The sequence below is a fragment of the Urocampus carinirostris genome, chromosome 11, assembly GCF_059441175.1.
Source record: "Urocampus carinirostris isolate Australia breed hairy pipefish chromosome 11, RoL_Ucar_1.0, whole genome shotgun sequence".
Lineage (NCBI taxonomy): Eukaryota > Metazoa > Chordata > Actinopteri > Syngnathiformes > Syngnathidae > Urocampus > Urocampus carinirostris.
The window spans coordinates 14,132,579-14,160,256 of record NC_142359.1 but is presented as its reverse complement, the minus strand read 5'-3'; the positions used below and the strand labels follow the sequence as shown (position 1 = coordinate 14,160,256).

The 27,678-nt window shown below is 42.6% G+C and overlaps 1 protein-coding gene across 1 annotated transcript in view; it reads right to left on the bottom strand.

The window, feature by feature from the left end:
• The window catches only part of sorcs2 (sortilin-related VPS10 domain containing receptor 2), a 235,647-nt gene that overhangs the window by 29,146 nt on the left and 178,823 nt on the right, over window positions 1–27,678 (bottom strand). The window contains exons 4-14 of the mRNA XM_088348692.1: window positions 24,642–24,806; window positions 24,490–24,563; window positions 24,270–24,334; window positions 20,490–20,608; window positions 19,332–19,421; window positions 13,201–13,380; window positions 11,237–11,383; window positions 8,944–9,046; window positions 8,780–8,856; window positions 6,225–6,316; window positions 5,077–5,184 (exon numbers count right to left, since the gene is read on the bottom strand). Of these exons, the coding sequence (XP_088204818.1) occupies window positions 5,077–5,184; window positions 6,225–6,316; window positions 8,780–8,856; window positions 8,944–9,046; window positions 11,237–11,383; window positions 13,201–13,380; window positions 19,332–19,421; window positions 20,490–20,608; window positions 24,270–24,334; window positions 24,490–24,563; window positions 24,642–24,806 (1,220 nt within the window). The remainder of the gene's footprint in view (window positions 1–5,076; window positions 5,185–6,224; window positions 6,317–8,779; window positions 8,857–8,943; window positions 9,047–11,236; window positions 11,384–13,200; window positions 13,381–19,331; window positions 19,422–20,489; window positions 20,609–24,269; window positions 24,335–24,489; window positions 24,564–24,641; window positions 24,807–27,678) is intronic.

Here is a 27,678-nt window from a genome sequence, read left to right as displayed (position 1 = left end):
TTGTTAGCTTCTTTTGAATGTTTCTTCTGGGGCTGATGTTTTGGCTTGATTACTAACCACCTCTCCATTTTTCTTGTGTTCTCTGTGCGTCTACTTTGGAAAATGATATGTAAATGCACGACCTTGTAACGCTATGGAAAGTCCGGAGGCACAAAGTTATTCAATGAAGGCTTCTGATTGGATGCCGAGTATGCAAATTACCAAACAAATCGAAATTAAAATTCCCAAATTTCCAAACCGAACGAAGATTTCGAAAACTTAATAAAGCAAACGTTTGATTAAAAAAAGAAATACATAAAAGTAAAAACAAAAGATTATTTTTCTTTTTTTTTCTTGAAAAAGTTGTCGGCCACCCGGGCGGAGACGTTTTTTAAGTTCTACGCCCGACGTAAAAAATTAACGGCCCGGGCGTCCGTGCAGACGTTATTTCAGACACTGCTTTTACTCCGCCAGAATAGGCACAATTGCAGTTGCTACTTCATTGCTTAATAAATCCTCTCTACATAATTACATGTCTGTGTGTCTCCGCTAAGGAACAAAAAATTTTTGACTTAGTCCTCTGCCAGGCTCTACCATGTTCAACCAATCAACGTAAAAGCCTCGTCACGTGACCCCATTCCTGGGGAAATTTTGTTCACGGACAAAACAGATCAAAAATTTCGCTTATCAATACCGACTATGTAATATATATTACATAGAATATAAAATATTCAAGAGTACCTTCACTGTCCTGGGCACTGTCCCGGGCCAATTTCCCTGTCCTGCACCTTTAGTGTGAGTCCCGGAAATCACGTGATACGCCCCAAAATAAAATTGCGAGGGCACCACCGGGGTACCATTAGGCTATGTGGTACATCCTGAAATTTTCCCTCATCGTGCTTTTGTGCTTTTAGTTATATAATTCAGGACGACTTTATGTTGAATACATTCTCTGGCTTCCGTCTCTAGAACAGTTCCTACAAATTGTGGGATGATGAGATAAATACACTATCAATACAGCAATACGGGTGGTCTCGCGGTCAAGATTTGGCGCTCAACTGGCCGCGACCCGGGTTCTATAACTGTTGCTTGCTGTGCTGGAATGAGGAGGGTAGAACTTGGGTGTGAGTGGGGAGTAAAGTGAGCAAGTGGTTTCCGGTAAGAGTGGGTTTGAGGCAAGGGTATGTCATGTCACCTCTGCTGTTAAATTTTTATATGGATGGAGTGGTCTGTGAGCTGCGTGTAACAGCAGGGGGAACAGGGAGAATGTGTAAGGGTGGGTTGTATGTAAGTCAGCTGTTGTTTGCAGATGACACTGCTTTGGTGGCTGACTCACCAAATGGGACAGCAGGGCTGAGTGCTTTGATAGTGGAGATTGACAGAGTGTGTAAGAGAAAGAAACTTGCGGACAAGAGTAAGGTAATGAGGTGTTCGAGAAGTGGTGAGGTAGGTGGATTGGAGATTTCGTTGAATGGTATAAAGTTACAGGAGGTAGATGGTTTTAGGTATTTAGGTTGGTATGTGGCAGCAGGTGGTGGTTTGGAGGATGTGAAGAAAGGGGTGGTTGAAGAGTGCAAGGCAATGGGTGTGCTGAAGCGGATTGTTCAAATGTAGAGATCTATGAATAGATTGCATGTTGATGTGGTGGTACCAACAGTGATGTATGGCTCAGAGGGGTGCGGATTAAGAGTAAATAGGTGTAATAGGTTAAATGTCTTTGAAATGAGATGCTTGTGTACTAGTAGTATGCATGGAGTGACACGACTGGATAGGTTAAGGAATGAGGAAGTAAAGAGAAGAACTGGTGTGGTGATAGCTTTCTGACAGGGTTGATATAAATGTTCTGAGATGGTCTGGACAGTCATAAGCCAGAAACGGAGACAGGACCCAGTCGCGTTCGTTTACTCAGTTTTATTGATAAAGAGGGAGAGCAGTGCTTGTTTGTACGATCCGATGATTGACGGACACGGGTAGCAGGTGGCAGGAATGCGGAACTGGCACTTCTGTGTCGAGCGAGGATAATTGTAAGCAGCAGGGATACCGGTCGCTAGCCGGTACGGGAGAGCAAGGGCGGTATCGAGTCCAGAAAAGAGGTCGGCAACAGGTATCAGGCAGGAAACGGGGCAAAACAGGTCGATGGTTGGGATGAATGAGCAGGGCAGAAACGGGTCCAGAAACAGGTCGGCAACAGGTATCAGGCAGGAGAAAACAGAGCAGGTAAATGTCGGAAGGTATGGAGCTTGCCTAGCTGGGAGTATAGGTTCGCAAACGGTCTGACGGCTTCCTCTTGGAAGCGGGGGATTAAAAAGAGTCTGAACCAATCAGCGCTCAGGACTATTGGCACCAATTAGGCAGTCACGGGTGCCCTGAATCAGCAATCATGACACTGGACATACGGAAAAAATAGATGAAAACCGTTTAACTGAAAGAGTATGTAGTCCAGAAGTGGTGGAAAATAGAATGAAAAGAAGGCTTAAATATGGGTGGTTGGATAGGGTGAAACATGCTTTGGATGCAAAGTTGGTTAATTTAATGGATACAAGAGTGTGTGTTAGGGATGGATGTAAATGGCGAAGGATAGTTAAGAATGACTGATATCGACACCTATGATGCAAAGGGGGTAAACCAGTGTATGCTGTTTGGCCTCTCTGCTGATGAAGGGTTGCATGGCACAGCAACTCATCCCTTGTTGTGTTGTGGGCTTAATTTTCAGTGTCAGGTTGCGAAGAGCGAAGTGGAATGAATGTTTGGTGAATGTGAGTATGTCCTCGACTCTGGCCTCCTCACCACTAGGGGGACATGGCTTCGTCATATTACCGTATTTTCCGCACTATAGGGCGCACCGGGTTATAGGGCGCACCCCCAAAAAATAGTTTTTGGTCCTATATTTTCCATACATAAGGCGCACCGGATTATAAGGCGCTACAATGGGAATGTCGACAAAACAGTCAGATAGTTCAGTCCAACTTATTACCCCCTTAACATTCTGAAAGCTTGCAAAGAAACAAATACGTGTCTCAGACATATACGGAAACAGTGTCTGTACGATGTCACTCAAATCCAAGTCAAGTCAAGTCATTTTTATTTGTATAGCCCTAAATCACGAAGAGTCTCAAAAATCCATCGCTCCAAATATCATTCGGAAGTTTAAAGTTTTGGGATACAAGAAATGCCAACCATTCCTTAGTTTCTATTTTCTTTTTCGCTCGCAACTTTACTGTGCATATGACAATAAACACTTGGAATTGAGTTTAATTTAAAAAAAGACCCATCACAGAAACATCGATATCACTCTGAAACAAGATACTGGGAAAATATATAGCCGGAGTAGCTCACCGAAGTCGTTGCGTTCAATAATAATGTGCAACCATGGTCCTCTTATATCAGTGAGTGCAGTAAATCCAGGAGAGTAAAATATTTACAAATACAGAATAGTAAAACATGTTTTATCTATGCCGTAGACAACCAAAATTGCTATTCACATTCATCTCTTTTGGCCAATTGCAGGCTTTGTTTTGCCCCTTTAGCCTATGCGAGCCTGTAAATGATCACCTCCGAATAACTTTATCCAATAGCGATCGATTCAAATGATGATTGACACATTGGTTAGCCAATGAAACGCCGGTATATCAATCCCAGCATACACCGCGGACTACTTGGCGTTCGGGGGAAAATCCAGTCGGCGGCTGCTTGCCTTAGTTGCAAGACTTTGCGACTTAATATTGATCCATATATAAGGCGCACTGTATTATAAGGCGCACGGTCAGTTTTTGAAAAAAATAAAGGCTTTTAGGTGCGCCTTATAGTGCGGAAAATACGGTAATCGTTGATCGATCGATTCAATTTTTTGTGTTTTTGTTCACTGATACTTTTCGACTGTTCAGTCATCAAACAAACACCGTAAAACCCTGTGTATAACGGCACCCGAACTTTGAGTTCTTTATCTAAAAAAGTGTGTTATAGATGAATAAATAGGGTACATTGTTTTTCAACTGTTGGTAACTTGGTGTAGGTGAGATGGACAGGATTGTGGACTGTGTTTTGCTTGCAATCGGAGTTAGGAGGAAAAGCGATGGAGTGGAGGTTCAAGGGGAAGGAATCAAAGATCATTTTACGCCTTGGATGAAAATTAGTCATCAGTCTGAAGCACTTGATCCATTATGCACGGACTGCGGGCCAGACCTGTCAATCCCGACTACCATTTTCGACGGCGCTCGCTATTATTAGCTGCAACTTCACTGCGAAAAAATAAGTTCTTACCACGTCAACAGAAATTGTCGATTTTAGGTGTATATTCGATGTAAAAATTAAAAAATAGAAGGGAAACCAGGAAAATTGAAATAAGAAAGGAATAAAAGTAGAAAAGAAAAAAAAAGAAAAAACTAGGGAAAAATAAAAAATTGTTAGAAATGATTGCTTATAACTGTAATTTATTTTTAATAGAATAAAAAAATGATAATTCTTGAAGAGATGTTCGATAATTTGGAGAAATACTTCTGACTTAAATGATAAACATATACTTAAAAAGGGATAATGTTTATGATTTGACCCCTAGATGTTGCTGTGGTTTGAAGGGCAATGTAAAACAAGTGCTAAAAAGCATAGGAAAGAAACAAGCTACAGAAAATTAAAGAGACCAAATAGCACCATTTTTCTTTTCTTTTTTTCAGCCAAGTCTTTCACGAAGAAAAAAAAAACACAAAATGAAAGGAAAAAGAATACAAAAAAGGAATAAAGGACAATAAAAGGAAAAATGATACAAGAAAAATAAGAAAGAATAAAAAAAATAGAGGAAAAGAAAAAAAAATTTTTTTTTGAAGGAAAAACAAAAAAAATAAGAGAAAAAAACAAGAAAAAGGGAAATAAGACCATAAAAGAAGTTTAAAAGTTAATTTGCAAAAGTGTATCCTTCTTTAACCACAAGGAGGTGCTGAATACTACACACTGTCCCTTTAATGTTAGCAAAATGATACATTTTCTAGATAAGTGTCACTTTTATTTTGTAGGAAAAATAAGACCATATGACCCCTTTCTGTTTAAAACGAGCAACAATTTTGCCAGTTTTGAAGTTCGCCCCTCGGGGGGCATTCGACTCACGTCATCACCAGGGTTTCGTCCCCCGGCTCGCTCAGGAGTCCGTCCACGAAGACAGAAGTGCTGGTGAAATTGTGCACCGTCCACGTGCGTCCCTCGTCCATACTGAACCTGCAGGAGCACCAAGTTATTCTCTTTTTCAGGGACTTTTGTTATGTTCTCCATCGGCCACAAGGGGGCACTCTGATGGGTCGAGCGTTTCAAATCAAATCTGACCATTCAAAAATACGGGCCCGCTGACCGAGAGAAGCACAAGAGAAAAATAAGCGGCGAGGTTTAAATATGTCGCTGGAGCCAGGCCGAGCTGGGGCTGTATTCGTTTCTCTCTTTCTCATACTTTCTATCGCTCTATTTATCTTCCTCTCTATTTCTCTCCCTCTTTTCCTCTATCTTTTACCCTCTTGTTCTCCCTTTATCTCTCTCATCCTGTCTCTCGTTTCATCTTTCTGTCTTTCTTTATCTTCATGACCTTTTTCTCTTTTTCTGTAATTTTCTTTCTTTCTTTTTATTTCTCTCTCTTTATTTCTCTCTCTTTATTTCTCTCTCTTTATTTCTCTAACTTTATTTCTCTCATTTGATGTCTGTCACTTTATTTCTCTCTCTTTATTTCCCTCACTTTATTTCTCTCCGTCTCGCTTTTTTACTTGTCCCTCTGCTCTTTCTTTATTTGTCTATTCCTCTCTCTTTCCATTTAGCTCTCTATAGCTACCTGTTTGAGCGCTTTTTTCTTCTTTTTCTTTTTCTCTCTCCTCTCTCATTCGCTCTCTTTTTCTCTCTTTCTCTTCCTCTCTCTTTCTCGCAACCCCCTTTATCCCTCCCTGTCTTTTTTCTCTGTCTCTCTCTCCCAACCCCCTTTCTCCCTCTTTCTTTCTCTCTCACACTCAATTTCTCTCTCCCTCTCTCTCCCAACCCCCCTCTCTCTCATGTTATTTCTATTTTCTCTCTCTGTCTATTTCTCCCTCTTTCTCTCTATTACTTTCTCTCTCCCAAACCCCTTGCCTTTCTCTCGCTCTTTCTCTTCATCTGTCTATTTCTCCCTCTTACTCTTTCTTTCTCCCTAACCCTTTCTCTTTTTCTCTTTATTTTTTTTTTGTTTCTACCTCCCTCCCTCTCCCTCTCTCTCCTTTTGTACGTTACATCAAGGAACCTACTTGAGTATCTTGAGGGGTATCGAGGTGTCTTTGATGGCCACAATCACGCCCCCGTGGTCCAGGTACAGAATGTGATGCTCCTCTTCAAAAACCTTGAAGAGAGACAAGGGACACCGTTTGATATTTGACCACTAGATGTCACTGTATTGTGAAGCCGGGAGCTACGAGTTTGATGCAAATTCCTAAAATATTACGCTATTGCTATGTTGCTACCCGATAACGAGTGCTACAAAGCACAAGGAAAAATACAGACTACAGAGACTCCAAGTGATTGAACCGCAGCGTTTTTCTTCCCAGTTTTTGTTCTATCTCTCACAAGGTTTTCAGGTGTACCCGTAGCAGCAAGATGGTGGAAAATCGCGACAGTTTTTTCAGTATTTTTACCAGTAGTTTTATGTAATGTATCATGTATATTTGCTTATTATTCATGATTATGTTTTTCAACCACTAAGAGGCGCTCAACAAAGGTGGGTAGATTAGCCGGAAAATGTATTCGGGTAAAAGTACTATTACTTCTGAATAATATGACTCAATTAGAAGTAAAAAGTAGTCATTCAAATAATCACTCGAGTAAAAAGTACTTGGTAAAAAAACTACTCAAGTACTGAGTAACTGTAGTAACTTATTTATTCAATCAGATAATCTCATCCCTCATCTCATCAGCTGCACCGCTTATCCTCAGTAGGGTCGCGGGGGTGCTGGAGCCCATCCCAGCAATCATCGGGCAGTGGACAGGGGACACCCTGAACTGGTTGCCAGCCAATCGCAGGACACACGGGGACAGACAACTCACTCGCTCAGTCACACCTAGGGACAATTTGGACCGGCCAATTCACCTGAAATGTATGTCTTTGGAATGTGGGAGGAAACCGGAGTAAGCACGGGGAGAACATACAAACTCCGCACAGTAAGGTCGGGAGCTGGATTTGAACCCACGCAGGAGGTTCCCACGACCTCAGAACTGTGCCGCACACGCGCTAACCACTGCGCCGCCGTGCTGCCCTCAATCAGATAATCAATTTATTAAATTCCAACCAATCAACAATCAAAAACATTTAATTTAAAAATAAATGAAAATATTCAAGAACTTTAATAAAGTATAAAATAATAATAGTAAAAATCTAATAAGCACAAGTACCACATTCAAATACCCAGTGCATTTTTTATCATGCTCTGCAGGAAGAACAACAAGCTAGCTTAGGGATTGGCAATCCAAAATGTCAAAAGAGACATATTGGACCGAAAAAACTAAGAACAGCGCCTTTCCCTTAGGAGTTACCGGAGAGAAGAAAACAAGGGAAGGACTCGGAGAAATGCGCGTACTTATATTGAGGGGATTTAAGTAACGGCTTCAAGGTTTCCTAAAGTTGCGGAGAGTAAGAATACAGTTTCTTCTTTACAGATCGACTCAAGTAAAAGTAAGAAGTATAGTGATTTTAAAACACTCCTTGAAGTACAAAATGTCCCAAAACGCATCCAGGTAATGTAACTTGTTGCTACCCACCTCTGGCGGTAAATACCGTAAAATCCGGACTATAGAGCGCACCTGATTATAAGCCGCACGCACTACATTTTACGGGCATTATTGGTTTTGTGCTTACACAAGCCGCACCTGTATAGAAGCTGCATGCGCCCACATTAAAACTTGTAGCAAAGTCAAAAGCTTATCCCAAATTTGACTGGGTGCCGCGATTGTAACTATAAATTTAGTATTCAATCCAAACACCACAATCGGCAACATAAATAGAGAATGATACCTGTAATTAAAATTTAATGCAGACCTTTAAAGTCCGGGTCCCGTTGAAAGTAATCCAATGAAAAAAATGTGTATTTCCAAAGTTAAGGGTGGGAAAAATATATACCGGTATCCACGATTGTCCGCTGCAACAGATTTAACACAGCTTCACCCCATTTCCCGTCAGCCCGCGTTTGTTCCGCCCCTTCTTTTTGATTCGCTCGTAGAAAACATATCACAATAAGTCTCTAAAATAAATACACTTGACTAAGTCTCTTGGCTGGGAGCAAGTGTCTCGGCCTCTTGGCTTTGTAGTGTATTATGATTTGACCGATAACGGATAATGGATAATTGATAAAGAATATAGAACACTAAACCTCAACAAACTCCCCCCCCCCGCCCCTCACGGTTAACCGTCCTCATCTTTCTCCTTATAACTGCCGCCATCAAGGGCGACTTCCTCATTATCGGAAAGAACCTTTGTCAGACTGACAATTCGTACGCAAACTAAGTTGCAGTCTTCCTCGGCGCATATATTCCACCGGTCTAAATCTTACCTTTTGTACTCGAGTGCCGCTGGTGGCAGTTAGAAAAATCACATAAATTGGCCGCATCACTGAATAAGCCGCAGGGCTGAACATTTAGGTAGCGGCTTATAGTCCGAAATTTACGGTAATACGAAATGTCGCCTTAAGAGTCGGAATTACGAAGAGGTCAAGTGTAAAGAGTTAAGGGATAGTGGAAAGTAACAAACATGGAGATCTGAATCTCCAACTACAGATGGTGAGTCTAAATGCGTGAAGGACGGCCGGCGATGTACCTGTCTCCATGTCCTCCCGCAGTCGGACGTGATGTACATTTCTTCCTTGTACTCTACCAGCTTGGATCCAAGGTTACCTGAAGGGAAACATTTGCACAGACAGTCCAATGGGAGAAAAAAAGGAAAAAAAAAAAAAAAAGGGACATCTGTGACTGGAAGCTTACCGGCTCCCATGATGAGACCCGGAGCCGAGTCTTTGGTGTGGACTGTACCGGACACGTACGGGTTGTCCGCCCAGCGAAGGTGCAGGTGGAGGTGGCAGTCCGGCTAGAAATTGCATGGTGTCGTTATTTTCGAAAAATGTGCTTTCTCGTTACTATTATAGCTTGACCTGTGTTAGGAAATAAATATTCAGATTCATTTTCTTAAAGTATTTAACTAAGTGAACTCCATCGAATTAGCCGAATTAGTGTGGCTCGAGTCTTCGTCAAGCCTCTTCTCTCGATTGTGCCCTCTCGATCGATCTTCTCCCTTTCTCGATCTTCTCTCGACCCACGTCTTTTTCCGCAAGCCGGCGCCCCGGCTCCTCCCATGGGCGGGCCAGAGACTCCCCACGAGGGCTCCACCTCGTCTCCTCGATGTCTGGACCCCGAGCGATTATCAAATCAGTGCCTGGCCTCCTGCGTCTGGCCTTCTCCGTCAGAGTCGTGTTATCAACAGAACTAAACAAAACGTTCGCATTCATAACGGGGTGACCTGTCATTGAACTTAAGCCTTCTCTGTGAAAATCTTGCATTGCATTTAATAATGTAACTTGTATAAAATCCTTTATAATAAGATGTATAAAATCTTTCACCTGCTCAAAAAGTAGAATGTGAGATACTACCTTGGGGGTGTTTATCCTAAAAATACTTGGCGATCTAATCAATCTAAACTAATATTACATACCTATTTGGTTGTGTGTGTTTGTGTCATGATTGCTAATTCGGGCACCTGCGACTGCCCCGTTGGTGCCAACAGCTTTGGTCGCTGATTGGCCCCCTGACTCTTTTTAAACCCCTGTCTTCCAAGAGGAAGCTGTCAGACCATCTGCGAACCTATTCTCTCAGCTAGGCAAGATTTGTACAATCTGACATTATCCTGCCCTGTTTTTTACTGCCTGATACCTGTTGCCGACCTGTTTCTGGACCCGTTTCTGCTTTTGCTCCTCCGTCCCGGCCATCGACCTGTTTTTCCCTGTTTCCTGCCTGATACCGGTTGCCAACCTCTTTTCTGGACTCGTTACTGCCTTTGTTCTTCCTTCCCGGCCATCGACCTGTTTTCTCGCTGTCTAGGACTACCCTCGCTCGAAACGGAAGGGCCACTTCCGCGTTCCTGCCATCAGCTACCCGTGATCGACGATCATCGGTTCATGGCTGCAAGCACTGCTATCTTTCGCAATAAAAACTGAGTAAAACGAACGCTATTGGCTCCTGTCTCCGTTTCTGACTTGTGATAGTTTGTATGTGTCTTATAGGCTCCTAGACAGCTGAGCTAATTTTTGAGAAAGTTTACACAATAGTACTGTGGCCATATGTGGGTGTCCTTAGCTAGGTTACGTGCCAAGGCTCCTCCAAAAAATACCAACAAAATCGATAAACATCTGCTTTTGATTGGTCTGCTTTCATAGGGTCTCTAACGTCCTATGGTGGCCAAATTAGGAACCGCATCTACCGACACTGACCACTCCAAAATGAGCATCTGCTTGAAATAATGACCACCAACTGTCTGGTTTGTACAGTAAATGTCCCATTGACCCCTTGCTACTTCGGCTTCCGTTATCGCTGGTTCACTGCTTCGCTGATTTTGCATTGAATTTTCTTTGTCATTGATATCAAAGTATCGTGCATTGTGTTTGGAGCAGACAGCACACAGCAAATGCTATCACAGGGGCAGGTTAGGGAGGGATTTCTGTTTTGGGTGGGCTTAAATATGCGTGACTGTGATAGGCTGGTATATGCTGTCCGTCAAACTGAGGGGCGGGCGCACAAGTCAATGTGTTCACCCAATACAAACTGGGAAGCATGGCAACAGCTAGTTTTTAGCAGTTCGTTACATTAAAAAACAAATAATCAATTTAATCGGACTCTGAGGAAAGTCAGAAAAGCACAAAGAAATGGTGATCACAAACGGGGTGCTTCGTGGATTGTTATCGGCTCTGGGAGGTGACTGAAGCAGCGCCAGGAAGAGGCTGCAGGCCCGGCTTACTGCTATGGCTAGGCTAACAACTCACTTAAACCACCCTTAAGCCTGCATCTTACAAATGCCAGATCCATTACCCATGAAACAAATGACTTGGAGCTACAACTCGTGGGTAAGCTTTACATTCGGGATGGTTGTGTTCTAATAATCGGGAAGACCTGGCTGAAGTCGAGGTTACCCAATGCTAGGGGACGGTTCTGGTCTCCTTTAACCGCGATAACCGAGGGATTACTTGAACTCCATGTTTGTTGGAAAATTTGTAACGAGAGCTCATACCGCTTTGCAGGTGATGCTTTTGCCATTCATGTCGGTGGCGGGCGGGCTCAAGGGCTGCCAATCTCGTCCTTTGTTGTAAGTGATGACAGTTCGCACCTTGCCGTCCACTCTTTGATTTGCCAGGAAAACGCCTTTGATGCCACGTACCTGCATTCAAATAAAATCACAAAACAAGTCCAGTGGGTACAAGATGAAAACGTTGGTGGTAAGATTGCATTGGACGGCAGGGTTGTTCTTTTTTATTTTAACTATTATCGCTCACTGTTTATTATTTTGACCGTTATTCACTGTTTATGTGTGTCTTTGTATGTGACCTATAGGCTCAAAAACAGCTGAAGCGATTTTCATGAAGATTTACACATAAGTACTTTAGGTTCCTGTGAGTGTCTTAAACTAGGTTTCCTGTCAGGGCACACCAACAGTAAATACCCAAAAAATCGATAAACAGCTGCTTTCGCGGGGTCTCTCCGGCCGCCAAATCGGGTAATGCAGTGCCGACCACTCCAAGCAGCCGAATCCAATCTTTGCTGGGCCATGTTGCTTGTACACGTACATCAAAGCGGCGCTGCTGCGAGCGGCAGCCTTTCCAGCAGCTCCGTGTTATTTCTCACTTTCTGTGATTTATTGTTTTAAGTGTCTGCTTCTATCTTCTGTGTTTTTCGACCCGTTTGATAACTACTCTTTGGATTACTTTCTATCCTTTGGTTATGGGTTTTAACGCACAAAAATGTGTTTATTCGAGGAATCAACTCCTTGCCCTGAAGAATTCTCGTGCCGACGTGATGAGGGGGCCCTACCGTGGATGGAGAGCCGGAGCTAGCTAAGCGGCTAGCGGCGTTATAAGTCTTCAGTACTGTCCGTAATCATAGTAAATGTGAACTCTCTACCAAATAAGGCCGACGAACTGGCTGTGCTGGTGAAAAACATCATAGCGTTACAGGGAGTGCAGTTTGCTATGTTTTACAGAAACGTGGCTTACGTCTAGCATCCCGGACGCTAACGTGGAGCTACCCGGAGCCGTTAGGGACAGAGACACAAAAGCCTGCGGGAAGCGGAGAGGAGGAGGATTCGCTATCTACGTAAACACGAGGTGGTGTAACCCTGCGCACAAAGATTTCCAATCGGCTGAAGGATGTCGAACTTTTGGACTAGCGTGTGACGTCATCCACTCCGCTGTTACTAAACTACAACACAGCACCCCGAGGGCATTCTGTTAATAAACAACAAAGGAGACTGCTGGAAGTGTGAATTTCCCTACGGGAATGAATAAAGTATCTATCTATTGAATGATTTTATACATTGGACTGTAAAGGATTTTATACGATTGAATATAAATTACATTTAAGGCAAAAGATATTCACTGACTAGGCTGTGGTGCGAGGTCAGGGTACCCTGGTGGAAAATGTTGTTTACAGGAACGGCGGGAACGGGACGTACGGCTGATAAGATAATCAGCACATCCAGACCCAGAAAGACCCTGATGACGTAGAAACGCTCGGTGTTCTTTTGAGCATTCCAGACATCGGGACTCATCTACAAGATGGTGAAGCCCAGGGGGCTTCCTTGGCACGCCCATGGGAGGAGTCGGCACGCCATTATGCGGGGAGAAGATGGCCAATAGGAGAAAGCTAAAGGACTTGAGAAAAAGGCTTCCCAGAGACTCCAACGTTACTATTTCGTCCGTTTTCGATGGAGTACACTTAGCTTAATTGTTAGGGAAATTAAATCTGCCCTCGTGTGGTGATGTCAGCTTCCTGTTCATCTTTTCCCTCAAGAAAAGAGCGCGCATTAATTGTTGGGTGAATGTAGATTGTGTTTGGTTAATGGAGTCAAATAATTAATCCGAACAATTTGATAAACGGTACATTTCGATATTTAGTTCCCAACAATTCCTATCTCTATCTATCTATGATTAAAACATTCTAATCTTATGTCGAGACATAACGTTGGTGTAGTCCCCTCACCTCCAAAATATCAACGAGGACCGTTTCTTCAGGCTGTCGGGTGCTTCGGACGTTTTCCAAGACCACCGAATAGTAGACCCCCTTCGCGTCCGACCGGTACAGGTTGTACGTGTCCGTCTGGTACCACTCTTGCAGAGCCAGGAAGACCTGCTGCTCGTCCGTGCTCACGATGTGAACGTCCTGCAGGAAAACAAACGTAAAAATCATTCTCGGCGACAAATGGAAGAGCCGTCCTAAGCCGGTCGAGGTCGAAGCCGTTTTGTTAAATGGCTTCCGTATTTGTCACCTGCTGCGTTCATTGTCACGAAAACCGCTTGAAACGCGTGTCAATGGCAGGGAACGACTCAGCATTATTTATTGCCTCTTTTGCCCCACCCTCGTGCTCGCCTCGCTTGAAATATATCGCACCCGGCTTTCGATTAGCGCACTTCAGCGGTCCTTGGATTTACACTGTGGTGAAAAAATTAGGGCAGGCAACCAAGGGATATTTTATCAACCGATGAATCAGTCGATTCTTTTTTCCGATGAATCCGATTTTTAAAAAAGCATTTTTGATTTGTTTTCCTCTTTATTTAAACATCGAGGTTTCGGAAAGATTTAAAAAAAAAAAGAGGAATAGAAAACAACAAGGCAGCACGGCGGCGCAGTGGTTAGCGCATGTGCGGCACAGTTCATGTCTTGGGAACCTCCTGCGTGGGTTCAAATCCAGCTCCAGACTTCCTGTGCGGAGTTTGTATGTTCTCCCCGTGCTTGCGTGGGTTTCCTCCGGGCACTCCGGTTTCCTCCCACATTCCAAAAACATGCATTTCAGGTGAATTGGCTGGTCCAAATTGTCCCTAGGTGTGAATGAGCGAGTGAGTTGTCAGTCCCCGTGTGCCCTGGGATTGGCTGGCAACCAGTTCAGGGTGTCCCCTGCCCACTGCCCGATGATTGCTGGGATGGGCTCCAGCACCCCCGCGACCCTACTGAGGATAAGCGGTGTAGCTAATGAGATGAGATGAGAAAACAACAAAATATTCTATGATATAAGACAGGGGTGGCGGAAAGGCGACTAAGTGGTTAACGCATCCGCAGCACAGTTTTGATGTCATGGGTTCGAATCCAGCTACCAGCCTTCCTGTGCAGGGTTCGCATGTTCTCCCCATGCTTGCGTGGGTTTCCTTCAGGTTAACTCGCCAGTCCAAATTGTCTCGGTTTAAATTGTCCCTAGGTATTAATGAGTGAGTGAATTGTCTGTCCCTGTGTGCCTTGCAACCAGTTCAGGGGGTCCCCTGCCCGAAGATAGCTAGGATGGGCTCCAGCACCCCCGCAACCCTACAGGGGATAAGCGGTGGAGATAATGGGTGGATGGATAGATAGACAGGGGTGTCCAAACATTTTAGAAATGGCGGCAGATTTGGTGAGGTTAAAATGTTTGACTGCCGATCGAATTTTCCTGAACCACTTTTATGACACAGTCTAATGAATTTACCGTCCTTGAAAAGTTTGCAGTGCTTGTCTAACCTCGTAGCTCGCCTTTGTAGCATGTGCATTTGACTCGCTGTGGATAGTTTTTTTTTATTTATCCTCATCAAAAGGTGTGCCAAGGAACTGAAAATTATTGAACATCTTGCGTTGTAGGTTCAATAACTTTGTTGGATCCATTGACAGCATTCAGTCATTCAGACAGTCAAAAACTAAAATACAATAAACATAATTTACTTTACTTTCATCTCAAAGTACCAAATAAATAATAAAGAAATGAAATGATATATATACTGTATGTAAATATTTTAAAGCAAAATTCACTATCCTAACTCCCCACAAACTTTTGAATAGAACAACTACATTACCCATAAATCAACACACCGCAGAAGTGCGATCAAGTGACCGTGCCGAGTCGAAACATTTGCAAACGACAAAACTCAACCAAAAACAGTGATCACAGAGACAGCGATATTAAAAGTAACACAAACCAACGCGTGCTCGTAGAAATAATATCAACAACAGTTTAATTGGAGCAAAATTAAGTAGGACTTACTGGTGGCGTTTGGCTTCGCTTGCCGGACGCTAAAGTTTTAAGTTCCCTTGACTCCAATGCTCATTAACGTGCGTGCTTCAGTTTTAAATCCTGAAAACGCAGTTTTTAAGAATTTGGGTGAAAAAATACACCATTTTCCACTTGTCCTGGAAGCGGCGGCCCTCACAGTCAACTTTCCTTTTTTGTTTACAATCGCCACGTCGATGGTCACGTCGATGGTCAAAGAGCTACTGCCACCATCTGGTGAAACTGTTTTTCTACCACCTTATACAAAGATCATATTACATTTGGACTTATCATAGTTGGTTGGATGGATTTCTGAACCACTACAGCTGTAAAAGCACCATTTCCTGGCCAACATGTTTCCACACGGTCTCAAAACGGGGACATTTCGCATGTCAGGCAAACGTGCTAACCACTGCACCACAGAAATACTTGTAATACAAATCAGATTGTTCTAAAATATTTCCATTTTTTTTAGCTTGAAGCCTGAAATGTGGCAATGTGACAAATTTTTTTTGGTGGTCAATACTTTCGCTCGTTAATGTAACTCTACTTACCCCCACCCAGTGTTCTCGTTTGCCCGCGTCCCTGCGTCCTCGACGCATCATTTTTGCTGGGGACGCATTGTGTCAAATCAACGTGCGTCCCTGGGACGCAACTTTTTTGACACCAAATTGTCATTATTACATGATTACTTTTTTTTTTTTTGACAAAGATTTACCGCACTCCAAACTTTTCGTCAGGCAGATCCGCCGTTGTTGTTTTGGTCTCACGCCGATCTCGGCAAACGAGATCACGTCGTTGTTTTGGTGGTTGTCGAGTGAAAGAGAAGTATGCCTCCGTAAAAAACAGTTTCTTCAGTGTCGGTAATAAGTCGAAACATAATACAGAAAGTGGTAACAACGGCAATAATTCCGTCACGAAAAAACGGCGGAGAAATTCTTCAGAAGACCGCGATGGCAAGGAAAACACGTGTTTTGAAGCGAACGATTCGACGAAAGATAAACAAAAGAATAATCCTAGCAAGAAAAGGACTTTTCTGCCAAAATAGACTCAGTAATATTCTTGGTTACGCTATGAGGAGGATGATAATGGAGGCTACATGTTCTGTGATGCATGCACCCAGCGTGACAAAAAAACTGGATGGCATAAATCATTTCGCAATACGAACTTTCAGATAAGCACATTGGATCGGCACAACGACAATGAAAACCACAAATTAGCTATGGAAATTCCGTTGCTGCAATTGGACCTTGAGAAGGCATTACAACTGTGGCGGGACGGCAAACCTCGAAGAATATATGAACTGAAAAATGTGAAGTGATTAAAACTGCATGAATATATAGACTAATATTTCAGCAGTATTGTTTTGTATAATGTACAATATTTTTGTGAACTGAAAAATCTGAAGTGATAACTGCTTTGTATTACCAATAAAGTGTGATGATTAAAACTGAATGAATATATAGATTTATATATTTATTTATATATTTGTCGCCGATTTACAATTTCAACCTCGATAACACTACATTTTGGGGACCCATAGATCTCTGTTGGGACCCATAGATATTTGAGCATGCGAGTCCCCGGGACCCATCACTTTTTAGAGGTAAAATGAACACCCCCGCTTTTTTACGTTAAATTTGTGTTTCTGTTTTTTATCGTCCTGTTTTTCACCAATAATAACCGAGGTGCATTACCGCAAGCCAGTGCGCTAATACGACTTTGGATGAGTTCCCCTTGGGAAGGTCGCACCCGACGTGTGCGCAACGTGCATGCACAGCAACCTTATATCAATGCGATCGATACAGGCACACGCCGCCCTGCGAAGAGGAGCGATCGAGTGAAATCTCGTCAAAGTCAAGCGGCCTCGCTCCAGACTTGACCGAGAACTCATAAACGCGCAGCAGCCCTGTAAATCCAACACCACGCTGCACCTTTTTTTTTTGCCTCTATTCAGTAGAAGGATGAAAAATAGCCCTATTTGTTGTGCTTCTGAAACTTGGGGCTGGAATGCAAGTCCACCTTTTCGTGCGTTTACATTTTTACACCGTGACAAATTATCACAATTTGTGTGCACTCATGTTTTGTATGTAAAGATGGGTTGTATACATAGACTTGGAGAAAAATCTTGATTTTATCAGTCGGTCTGGACCATTATGAGTTTAATGGAATAACTGGTTCAAAACAGTTTTTATTGATTTTGCTAGGATTATTATTTTGTTTATCTTTCGTCGAATCGTTCGCTTCAAAACACGTGTTTTCCTTGCCATCGCGGTCTGGAAGAAACTGTCATGGTTGCCCATTGCCCTCAATTGGCCCCGCCCGTTTGGCGCCAGCTGCGGCTCGTTGCTTGACTGGCTTCCCTCCTTTTTAAGCTCAGTGCTCTCACTCACCCTTGGTCAGTCCATCAGAGAACCTCTGCATACGCAAGGCAAGCCCTTTGGCTCCCGTCGATCCCGTTTTTCATCCGTATACCACTCGTCTGTTCCCGATTCCCCGTTTGTCTCCGGCTATTGACCCGTTTTGTCCTTTTGACCACGCTCTGATCCCCCGTTCCGGCTATCGAACCATTTGGTCCTTTTGACCATTCTTTGATCTCCCGCTCCGGCTACAATCCGTTTTTGACCACCGACCACGCTCTGATCCCCCGTTTTGGCTATCGACACGTTTTGCCTGTTTGAGGACGCTACGATCTCCCGCTCCTGGAGATCCACTTCCGCATTCCGATCACTCTCCGATATGTGAGCGGCTTGCTCCCCTCCCTCGTCCAGCGATCACCGGATAGCTTGTGTTTGTTTTTCTCTATTTCTCAATAAACTTGTGAGTAAATCTTACGCATCTGGTCCTCCTCCTGTTGTGCTTCTGACAGAAACAGCGTTATTCTTTCACGTACAGGGTAATGTGACTTATTTTTTTCCCCGCCGTTACAACGCCGGTACTGTTACTGAGGGTCAAAAATGGTGTAAACCTGACGCCGTGTTCATCGGCGTGGATTTCCGCTCTCCTCGTCGTTTCCGTTACGTCCTTTCGGATCATGTCACCACTCAAAATAGCGACTATCACAAAGTTAGATAATGATTACAAATATAATATTTACAAATGTGCCGAAAGAAAAGGCGAATGAGGGCTGAGTCGCAACCGAACGAAAAGTCTCAATGAGCCTGTAAAGTTGGCCGTTTTGGGAATGTGCATTTCTCAGAATTATATGCAATGAAAATAACTTGTTTTTATATTCCTAAATATAAAAACAATCTTTCTCACTCACACACACATAAAGTAACGTTTCAATCATCAGTCTAATTACATCTTTTGTACGTTTATCAATCTTAGATTCTTTTATTGTAAAGTCGTGCTCATGTGAGTGTGTTCCTTTTCCTGTTTTCACTGACGAATAATAAACCTATGGAGTGGTGGTTCTGTTCGCCAAGAGACACAGCCGCGTGAGCATGGGCAGCAGCTACCATGAAGTAGTTTTATAACTTTATATCTGTTTTAATTGAGTAATACAGCCACCAAAGAGTTTTTATAATGATTAACTTTAACACAGCCAGCTCTTGGAAGTGAACGAAAGGATGCGGCTCTCCACAATCAGCAGCTCGTTCCCTTTAAAACGTTTTTTTTTTCTCCTATGATTTGTCAATAGGCATTTTTGGGTGGATTCTGTGTTGTATCTACACTGATGGGGATGGCCTCAGGGTTTTAATCAATTGAACCATACCCCCTACTATTGTTGGCCCCCATAGAGGAAACAGTGAAATGATAAAAAACAACCGCAGAAATACTGCAAAACAAAAATGTGAAATAAAAAGTAAAGTATGTTACAGTGAAATGTTAGAAATAAAAAAAAAATCAAACAAAATTAAAATGATCAATTAAACGCCATACTAAAAGAGTGGATCTTGAGCCTCCTCTTAAAAATATCAAGAGTCTCCGCAGACCCGATGTCCTCTGGCAGACTGTTCCATAGTTGAGGTGGCTGAATGCTGCTTAACCATAGGTCTTGGTTCTCACACTAGGAACTGTTAATAGACCTCTGCCGGAGGAACTCAGAGACCGCGAGGGATAATATAATTTGAAAGACTGTCTGTAAACGAAGTTCCATTACCTTTGGCAAAGCATACTTGGGAAACTTCATCTGGACAAAGTCGTTGCGTCGATACGACACGTAGTACTTGGTGCGATTGCCAGTTGTCACCTAAGAACAGTCATAATGAGAGTTTGGATAACACAAATGGCACGCAACAATGACATAATTTTAAAGTCTTTTGACAAAGACTTAAGAAGTCATTCTCAAGTTCAAATGGGATTGCGCTATTGTGCTTGTATTGCTGCAAGTCTATTATAGGTTGTGGTAGCAATATCAGCTGTAGAAGGTTGCCACATACATACACACAGACTTCATGGATCCCTTAACCGCATGGGTTGTCGGGCCACACAACGCTGGACAGCCTTCTCCACTGTTGAAGGCCCCAGGCCTGTTCTTGGATCGTGGTCTTCCTCTTCTTCTGCCTCCTTAGACTGTGCCCTGGAGAATGATCTTGGCCAGTCCTGATGACCTTGTGACGTGACCATACCACTGAAGTTTTCGTCTGCTCACAGTTGACAACAGTACTTCTGATAGTGTTGGGAACGGTTTCGTTTTTCACATGGGGTAAGTAGAGGGTGCTTAGAAGTTACTGTAGCATAACATCTCCAAGGCCTCGGTTTTCTTTTCCAGATTTGTTGTAAGAGTCCTAGTCTCACACGCTTGGATGAAGATGAAGGTCTCAGCAATTGCATGGGTCTAATCTATGATTTCACTGCTATGTTCTTGTCCCTCCAGATGGGTTTAAGTCTGGCAAGTTAGGCTGTGGTTTGAGCTATCCTGGTCATAATTTCTGGTTTTGATCAGTCTTCTGATATGACATCTACAAGGTATTTGAATTTGGTGACAGGTCCTAGCTCTCTGTGGTTGATGATGATGTTTGTGGTGACACCTTGGGGATTGCTGGTCATCACTTATGCTTTTTCTGTGCTGATTTCCATTCCATACTGGTTTGGTGCTTTGTACACACAGACTACTGATGAAATCCTATCTTGATTAGATTTGCTCCACAGTTATTACTGCAAATGTGGGTAGTTAAGTCACCATAGAGGAAAAAATCTGTAGTTTTTTCCCCTTTTGACAAATGTCTTTTTCATTCATTATTCTAGACATTTTAAAATTCTGTACTGGTGTGCAACCTAGCTCAAGTCTACGTTGTGATTTTGTGGTGCAATTTACCTTGACAAAAATGTAGTCACCCTGCACCGACAGAGAGTTGCGGTCGATTTTACCCAAGAACTGAGCCGTCACCATTTTGTCTGAGCAGTTCTGGATAAGACAGGTAACGTACAGGTAGCCTGCCATGAAGACACATAGGGAAAAATATATTGACGTTACAAGGAGATATAAACAGTGTCTCGATGACGTGACTTCCCATTTTTTTATGCATCAGTATATTCAACTCATTGCCTGCCCCCAGTTGGGGGCCTTCAGGACCTGCAAGGTCTTCACTGATAGCCTAAAAAATAACTGAAAAATATTTGGCCCATGAATACTTATTAAATTACTCCAAATTGTCTGTCAGCTTCCTTTCATTGCTTTCCCTTTTGTTGTGCTGCTTCCAGATGTCTGTTTTCATATTTAAGCATTTAACAAATCACATTTCAGCCACTTGTTGTTGTTAGGATCAGAAATCTATTAAAAGGTCTTCCCTCTCATAACATCGGCCTTTGAGAAAGATCTTGGTTTAGCCAATCGAATTTTAGATTGGAGTCTGAGCGCCTGCTAGCAGGCGTTGGGAAATATCACTGGTTTTACAAACTATGATTGGCTAGGGAGCAATCACGCCAATAGCTGTTAAACTTGAAGAGACTGTGTGGCACAAGGAAATATAATTTTGCGTTGATTTAGCCCTTGTGAGGTACTTTTAAATATTTGTCTTTTTGATAGTTTTGATGAGTCGTCATCAAAGAAAAAAACATCACAAAAAACCCTCAATGGAGGGCTGCAAAAAAGGCATTCATGTACTCATTGCAAAGGTATCCCAGAACATTTTGAGTGGTTGGGAGTAAAAACAAACAAAAAAAAAATCAGAAATCATAAGTTTATAACACCGCGAAGGCATGGACATTCCAAAATACTTTGTGTATGGATAAAATTATTTCTAACCCCGATGGTATGAATATCGAAAAATTAGAAAACTCCGAAGCAAGCGGGAAAAGGTATTGTCCACCACTTTCAGCCTAGAAGCAAGACCTTAAGCCAGAGCCCAAGCCCGACACTATCCAAATTTTAAACATTACAATCAGCTTCTCTCTTGCTGACTTTATTTTAAAGTATCCACTATTAGTGTTGTTCTTTGTCCCTGTTTATACAATCTCGCTTAACTTGGATCTCGTTACAAAAGACAGGCTTTACGTGTCGGGCGTGGGCCTTTCCCCTACCCCGCGTTGCCAGGTCCTTGCGAACGACACCAATTCAGACTGGAGCTGAAGGGCTAGGTATAAAATGCACAGCCTGCCACTGCCTGCCTCTAAGAAGCTCATTTACACGCTGGCAAAAGTCCCGCCTCAAGCTCCTTCTTCTGCATTCTGTCGCCGCTTAACCTAGGTAAATTTGTCAAAAGCACACAAGGGAAGACGTATCACTTTGGCCATCTAGGCCCAGAAAGGAGATACTTCAGATGGCCGTCTGGCCTGGACATGATCTATCTGCCACCCTTCAACAGCAGCTGCCATCTTTGATTTGCATGTGTGAGAATAGGCAAGAGATGGTCTTATCTTAACCTTGTTTACTTATTTATTTTATAAGGCTTTTTTTTTCCTCCCCTGTCAGGACTTGAATCTTTCTTCATCTTATTTTTATGAATCCAGCTGTGATGCCGGAGTACTTCCATCTTAACTTATTTTAAAGAGCTTACGGATCAGCAGTGGCGGGCCATCTGGGCCTGCAAGGCCTTCTCTGCTACCCTGAAAAATATCTGAATCATGTGATGTCATTATATTTTGCTCATGAATACTTGTTAAATAATTATAAATTGTTTGTCGGCTTCCTTTCATTGCTTTCCCTGGTTGTGCTGCTTCCAGATGTGTGATTTCATATTCAAGCATTTTAGCCATTAATTGTTGCCGGTGTCCTTAATCTGCCCGGAGGCCTTCGCAAAGGCTTCTGAAGGCCGTGAAACATAACATGAGTGTTTGATCAAGCTGTTGGTTTAAATAATCAAATTCAGAGTTGGTGTCTGATGATAAGTCACTGGTTTCACAAACAATGATTAGTTAGTGGGCAAGAACAGAAGTTTAACAACGAAAGCGTAAAGAAAACATTGCCGTGTCCAAGGCTTCTATAAAACAGGCATTTCCAACTTTAAATCAAATAAAAACTTATGCCAGAAACACCACAGGCCAAGCTGGACTTCAACATTAGCTTTGATTGTGATAGAAAAGCATGTCTTGGAGGAACTGAAACGCATGGATTAAACTTTTTTGAGGCAAAAAAAAGAGGACTTTATGCACTCATAAATAGGATTTTTTTGTGAATAAAATGTGGCTATATTCCGAAATAATATTGCAATCTAATGGGTTATCATTGATTTTTTTGTGTTTCAGCTGTAGCAAATGTTTTACAGCCATAAAATAGTTATTGAGGGTTAGATTCATTTAGCCTACTGAAAGTCTAGGTGTGAAATGCACAGCTCGCCACCGCAGATTAGGATATACAAAGCAGGTCTTCTTGTGACTGAGAAATCGCAAACACAAATTCAGACAGACGTACTTGTAACATCTAACACTACATGATCGGCTGCGTTTTCCCTAGGTGGGCAGTTGGGAGGAGAGCTAAGCGCTAACCGGTCCATCTGTTCGTCAGCTGATATTACGGACGAACTGGCTCTTGTCGCCCTCAGCGTGATTCCGCTGTAACGCTTTATGCTAACAAAGAGGTCAAGCTGGATCACAACGTTGGTATGAAAAATCCCGTACAGCCAAGCTTTAAATAATAACCTGTTTGATGAATTAATGTATGAATAAATAATAAATTTATACAATAAATAATAAACATATACATAAACAATGAAATGAATCACTAAAATGAAAGAAGAGATAAATATTCAAATGAATAAACAAATGAACACATAAATAGACAGCAAGGGAAATAGACATATACTGTAGGTGGATGGACAGATATAGAGAGGTAGTGAGAAAGATAAAGAGGGAGAGAAAGAAATAGAGAAGACGTATAATGAGATAGTGGTAAAGCGATAAAAAAGCCATAGATAGAACAATGGATAGAGCGATAGAGCTAAGACAGACGAGTAAAAGAGCGTTAGCTATAGCAATAGATAGCTAGATATAGCGATAGAATGATAGAGCGATAGAAGGAGCGACAGATAGAGCGACAGACAGGCAGATAGTAGAGCTATAAATGGAGCGATAGATAGAGCTACATAGCAATAGCTAAAGCAATAGATGAAGCGACAGATAAAGCGACAGACAGACAAACACAGACAGATAGACACTCAGACACACAGAAAGACAGATGGACAGACTGACAGACAGAAAGATGGAGCGATAAAGTGATAGAGCCATAGTGCTATAAAGAGCAATGGATATAGGGATAGAGAAATAGGTAAAGTGATACACTGATAGCTAGAGAGATAGCCAGAGCAACACAAGGAGGGTTAGATGGAGTTATAGAAGGAGTGACAGACAGACAGACAGACACACAGACAGACAGACACAGACAGACAGACATAGCGATAAATAGAGCAATAGAATGAGCGATAGAGGGATGGACGGAGCGAAAGACGGAGCGTTACAGCGACAGCTAGAGTGATAGAGCGACAGAAAGAGCGACAGATAGAGAACAGACAGGCAAGCAGACAGACAGCACAACGGATAGATGGAGCGATAAAGTGACAGAGTGATAGAGCAATAAATAAAGCAATAGATAAATAGAGCAATAGGGAAATAGACATGGCGACAGACAGACAGACAGACAGACAGACAGATGCCACTATACCGCCACTTGTGTCCTGCATCTCCATGTGAACCAGATCAGGATCCACATCCACATCTGCTACTGACCTAAATCAAAAGAAATAGATTAATACATAAATAATAAAATAAAGATAATTAGTTGAGATAATTATAAGGATAAGTTTAATTCTAATTTAAGGTATTTTCCATACTATTGATGAAATGCACACATGCAGTCATCAGCATCAACAACAGGGACTAACCAGAACACTCTGTCCTTGGTCACCCGCTGCTGAAGCAAAGTCCACTTGCGACCCAGATCTGTGGAGGCAAAGAGCTGGTGCAACAAGACAAAGGTTGAGAGGACAGACCTTCTGCGTTGACCCTCACGGAACCCCAGCTCGAAGTTCCTCACCCGTCCGTCCTTGCAGTAGGCCAGGAGCTTATCCTCTTCGCTGGGGTGAAATACGAGCGTTTCCGGGGTGAAAAAGACGGTCTGCCGCTGGAAAGAGGAACCTTCGTCGGTGCTGATGAACAGCATCTGGTCCCGTTCGTTTACGGAGGAGCCCACAAGAACCACCTATGGGAAAACCATTGACAAAATTGTCAAAACTCGATAAACACAAAAGTCTGGCAACAATTTATAATCCGAAAGTAAGGTAATTCTTGTTTTATCTTCCCAAATCCATCCAATGCTCCTTTTACAGACAAGATCTGTAGAACATGGATTTCCAAACATTGTCTGGCTAGCTAGCCATTTTCAGCCCGTTCAACATTTTTTTAATGGGCCCAATTCAGATTCAGATCTACTTTATTGTCATTCTAGTACACGTGTATACAGAACGAAATGTCGATACATCTGACCCGCACAGTTTCCTTGAATGTACAGATATAAATGAAATGTTGTATTGATTTGGAGTATTGGGTACTAATACTATACTAAATAATTATGGCTATGTATAGTATTTTACAGTAGCGCAAATAATGCAAGAGGAGCAGCTAATGAGGTACTGATATTGACATATGCTCAGAAAACGTGTTGTATGTACTGTTTGGCTTTTTCTCTACAGCCAAAGATGAAAGTGACTACTTATCAAAGTAACAATATAGTTTTAGAAATATTGCTAGAATTTGTAGACTTCAAAATTTAACTCATAAAAAGCTGTTCAGGTTTCTGCCTACAAAATACATGCTTGGTAAAAAAATGTAAAAAACAAAAAGGACAAGGGGCTTCTGTAACCTTAGATCTTTGTCTACGTGGGCCTGAGAGAAGTCTGTTAGGACCTTCTGGCCTAGTATTTGAGTGGATTTCATTACAGCACATCAGTATAAGCTACTCTTAGTTGTAATCTGCGACCAGAAGTGAGTCACAAAATTAAAGGAGTACAGTGAATAAAAACCCTTATATATACATATATTCCGACACTTACACAGTGGCATTGTCAGTCCATTCCCCTTTAGGTCTGACTCTGAGGGTGGCAAATGTGTTGAGTAAAATTTACAATCTGAGCAGTTTTCATCTTAACTAGTTTGTTAACAATAGACACGTGCTGAGAATCCCACTCTGCCGAAGTCTTAGTTGACAGAAATATTTAAATGTGTCATTTATTTCTATCGCCACAAAGAACACCATCAACCACAGAGGGCTAGAACCTGACACTAAAATTAAATACCTTGCAGCTGATATATCAAAAGACTGATTAAAACTATAAATCATGGCCAGGATAGCTCAAACCACAGCCTAACTAGCCAGACTAAAACCCATCTGCAGGGACAAGAACATAGCTGTGAAATCAAAGATCAGACTCATGCAAGTGCTGGGGACTTCCATCTTCAAAGCTGGAAACACATGGACTCTCACAGAAAAACTGGAATATAAAATCCAGGCCTTGGAGATGCAATGCTCAGAAAACTTCTCGGCATTAGCTACATAGCCCATGTGACAAACAAAACGGTACACGACACCATCAAAGGGCACATTGGACCCAACGAAGAACTGTTGTCAAATGTGAGCAGACGGAAACCTCAGTGGTATGCTAACGTCACAAGATCATCAGGACTGAGCAAAATAATTCTCCAGGGCACAGTCTAAGGGGGCAGGAGGACAGGAAGACCGAAGAACTGGGCCGACAACATTAGTGAATGGACTGGTGCCAACTTGGCCACGACCCAAGAACAGGCCAGGGACTGTCAGCAGTAGAGAAGGCTGCCCAGATTTTCGTTCTCATTGGTGCCCCGATGACCCATGCGGTAAAGGGATCCGGGAACCATGGTTTATTTAAGACATCTTGACAGACAGCATTGGAATACGCTAAGAATGTTCATGTCATGTTGGTCCTTTTACAGAGAAAAAACATTTTTCAATAAAACATTTGCTCAGACAATGCTGGACTGCTGGTGACTCCAACAGCCAAGAAAAAATCAGCAGACTAGAGATAGTTAGGGGCGGCAGTAGCTCAGGAGGTAGAGCGCTCGTCTTGGGATCAAGGCATCCCAGTTCGAATCCCGGCTCGTCCGTGTTACATGTCAAAGTGTCCTTGGGTAAGACACTGAACCCCTAATACCCCCAATAAGCAGGTTAGCGCCTTACATGGCTGCAAGGCCGCTATTAGGAAATGTGGAGCACATTGTAAAGTACTTTGGGAAGTCATTGACTTGAAAAGCGGGATATAAATGCAGATCATTTCATTTGATTTCATTTCATTCTCCAGAGTGCCCTAGTGCTGTGGAATGCTTGGTGCTGGCAGATGGTCACCATGCACTGTATTGTATTGTTGCAGTGTTCACCATCGGTAGAAGGGAATTAAAGTCTCAATAACATATCCCTCATGGTCACTGTTCTTCTATGGTGCTTTAGAATAGAATAGAATTTACTTTTATTGTCATTCTTTGTAACAATGCACACAGAACGAAATGTCGATACACCTGACCCGTACAGTTAAACTGCAGCGAGCCGATGCAGCCGCAGCCAAACAGGGCGCAGCCATTTTAGTCATTAGGTGACCAAACCCCCCCATTCCACCCCTTAATGCTGAGCGCCAAGCAGGGAGGAAATGAGTACCAATGTTGTAAGTCTTAGGTATGACTTGGCCGAGGCTTGAACCAGCAACCTCCCAGTCTCAGAGCGGGCGCCCTACCATCTAGGCTACCGAGCTGGTGTCATAAGGTCTACAGAAATAAAGAAATAATAGAGTCTTGACATTGTTAAAAAAGCTCCAGGTATGCACTTGGAAAACACTAAATGGTTGCTGACTCTGAGCTAAGCCAAGTAGCTATTTTGATTCATTGAAATTGTCATTTGAGATTTTTTAGAGTGCTGAAATCATTTGTCAACATTCAGAATGTCCTGCCATGGACCTGCCACGAGGGCGCCATGTCAGACACCCAGTCCCGGCAAAGCGTCAATCGCAAAGCTCTGCTTTTGACAGCCGCTTCCATGACAGCAGTAGCGC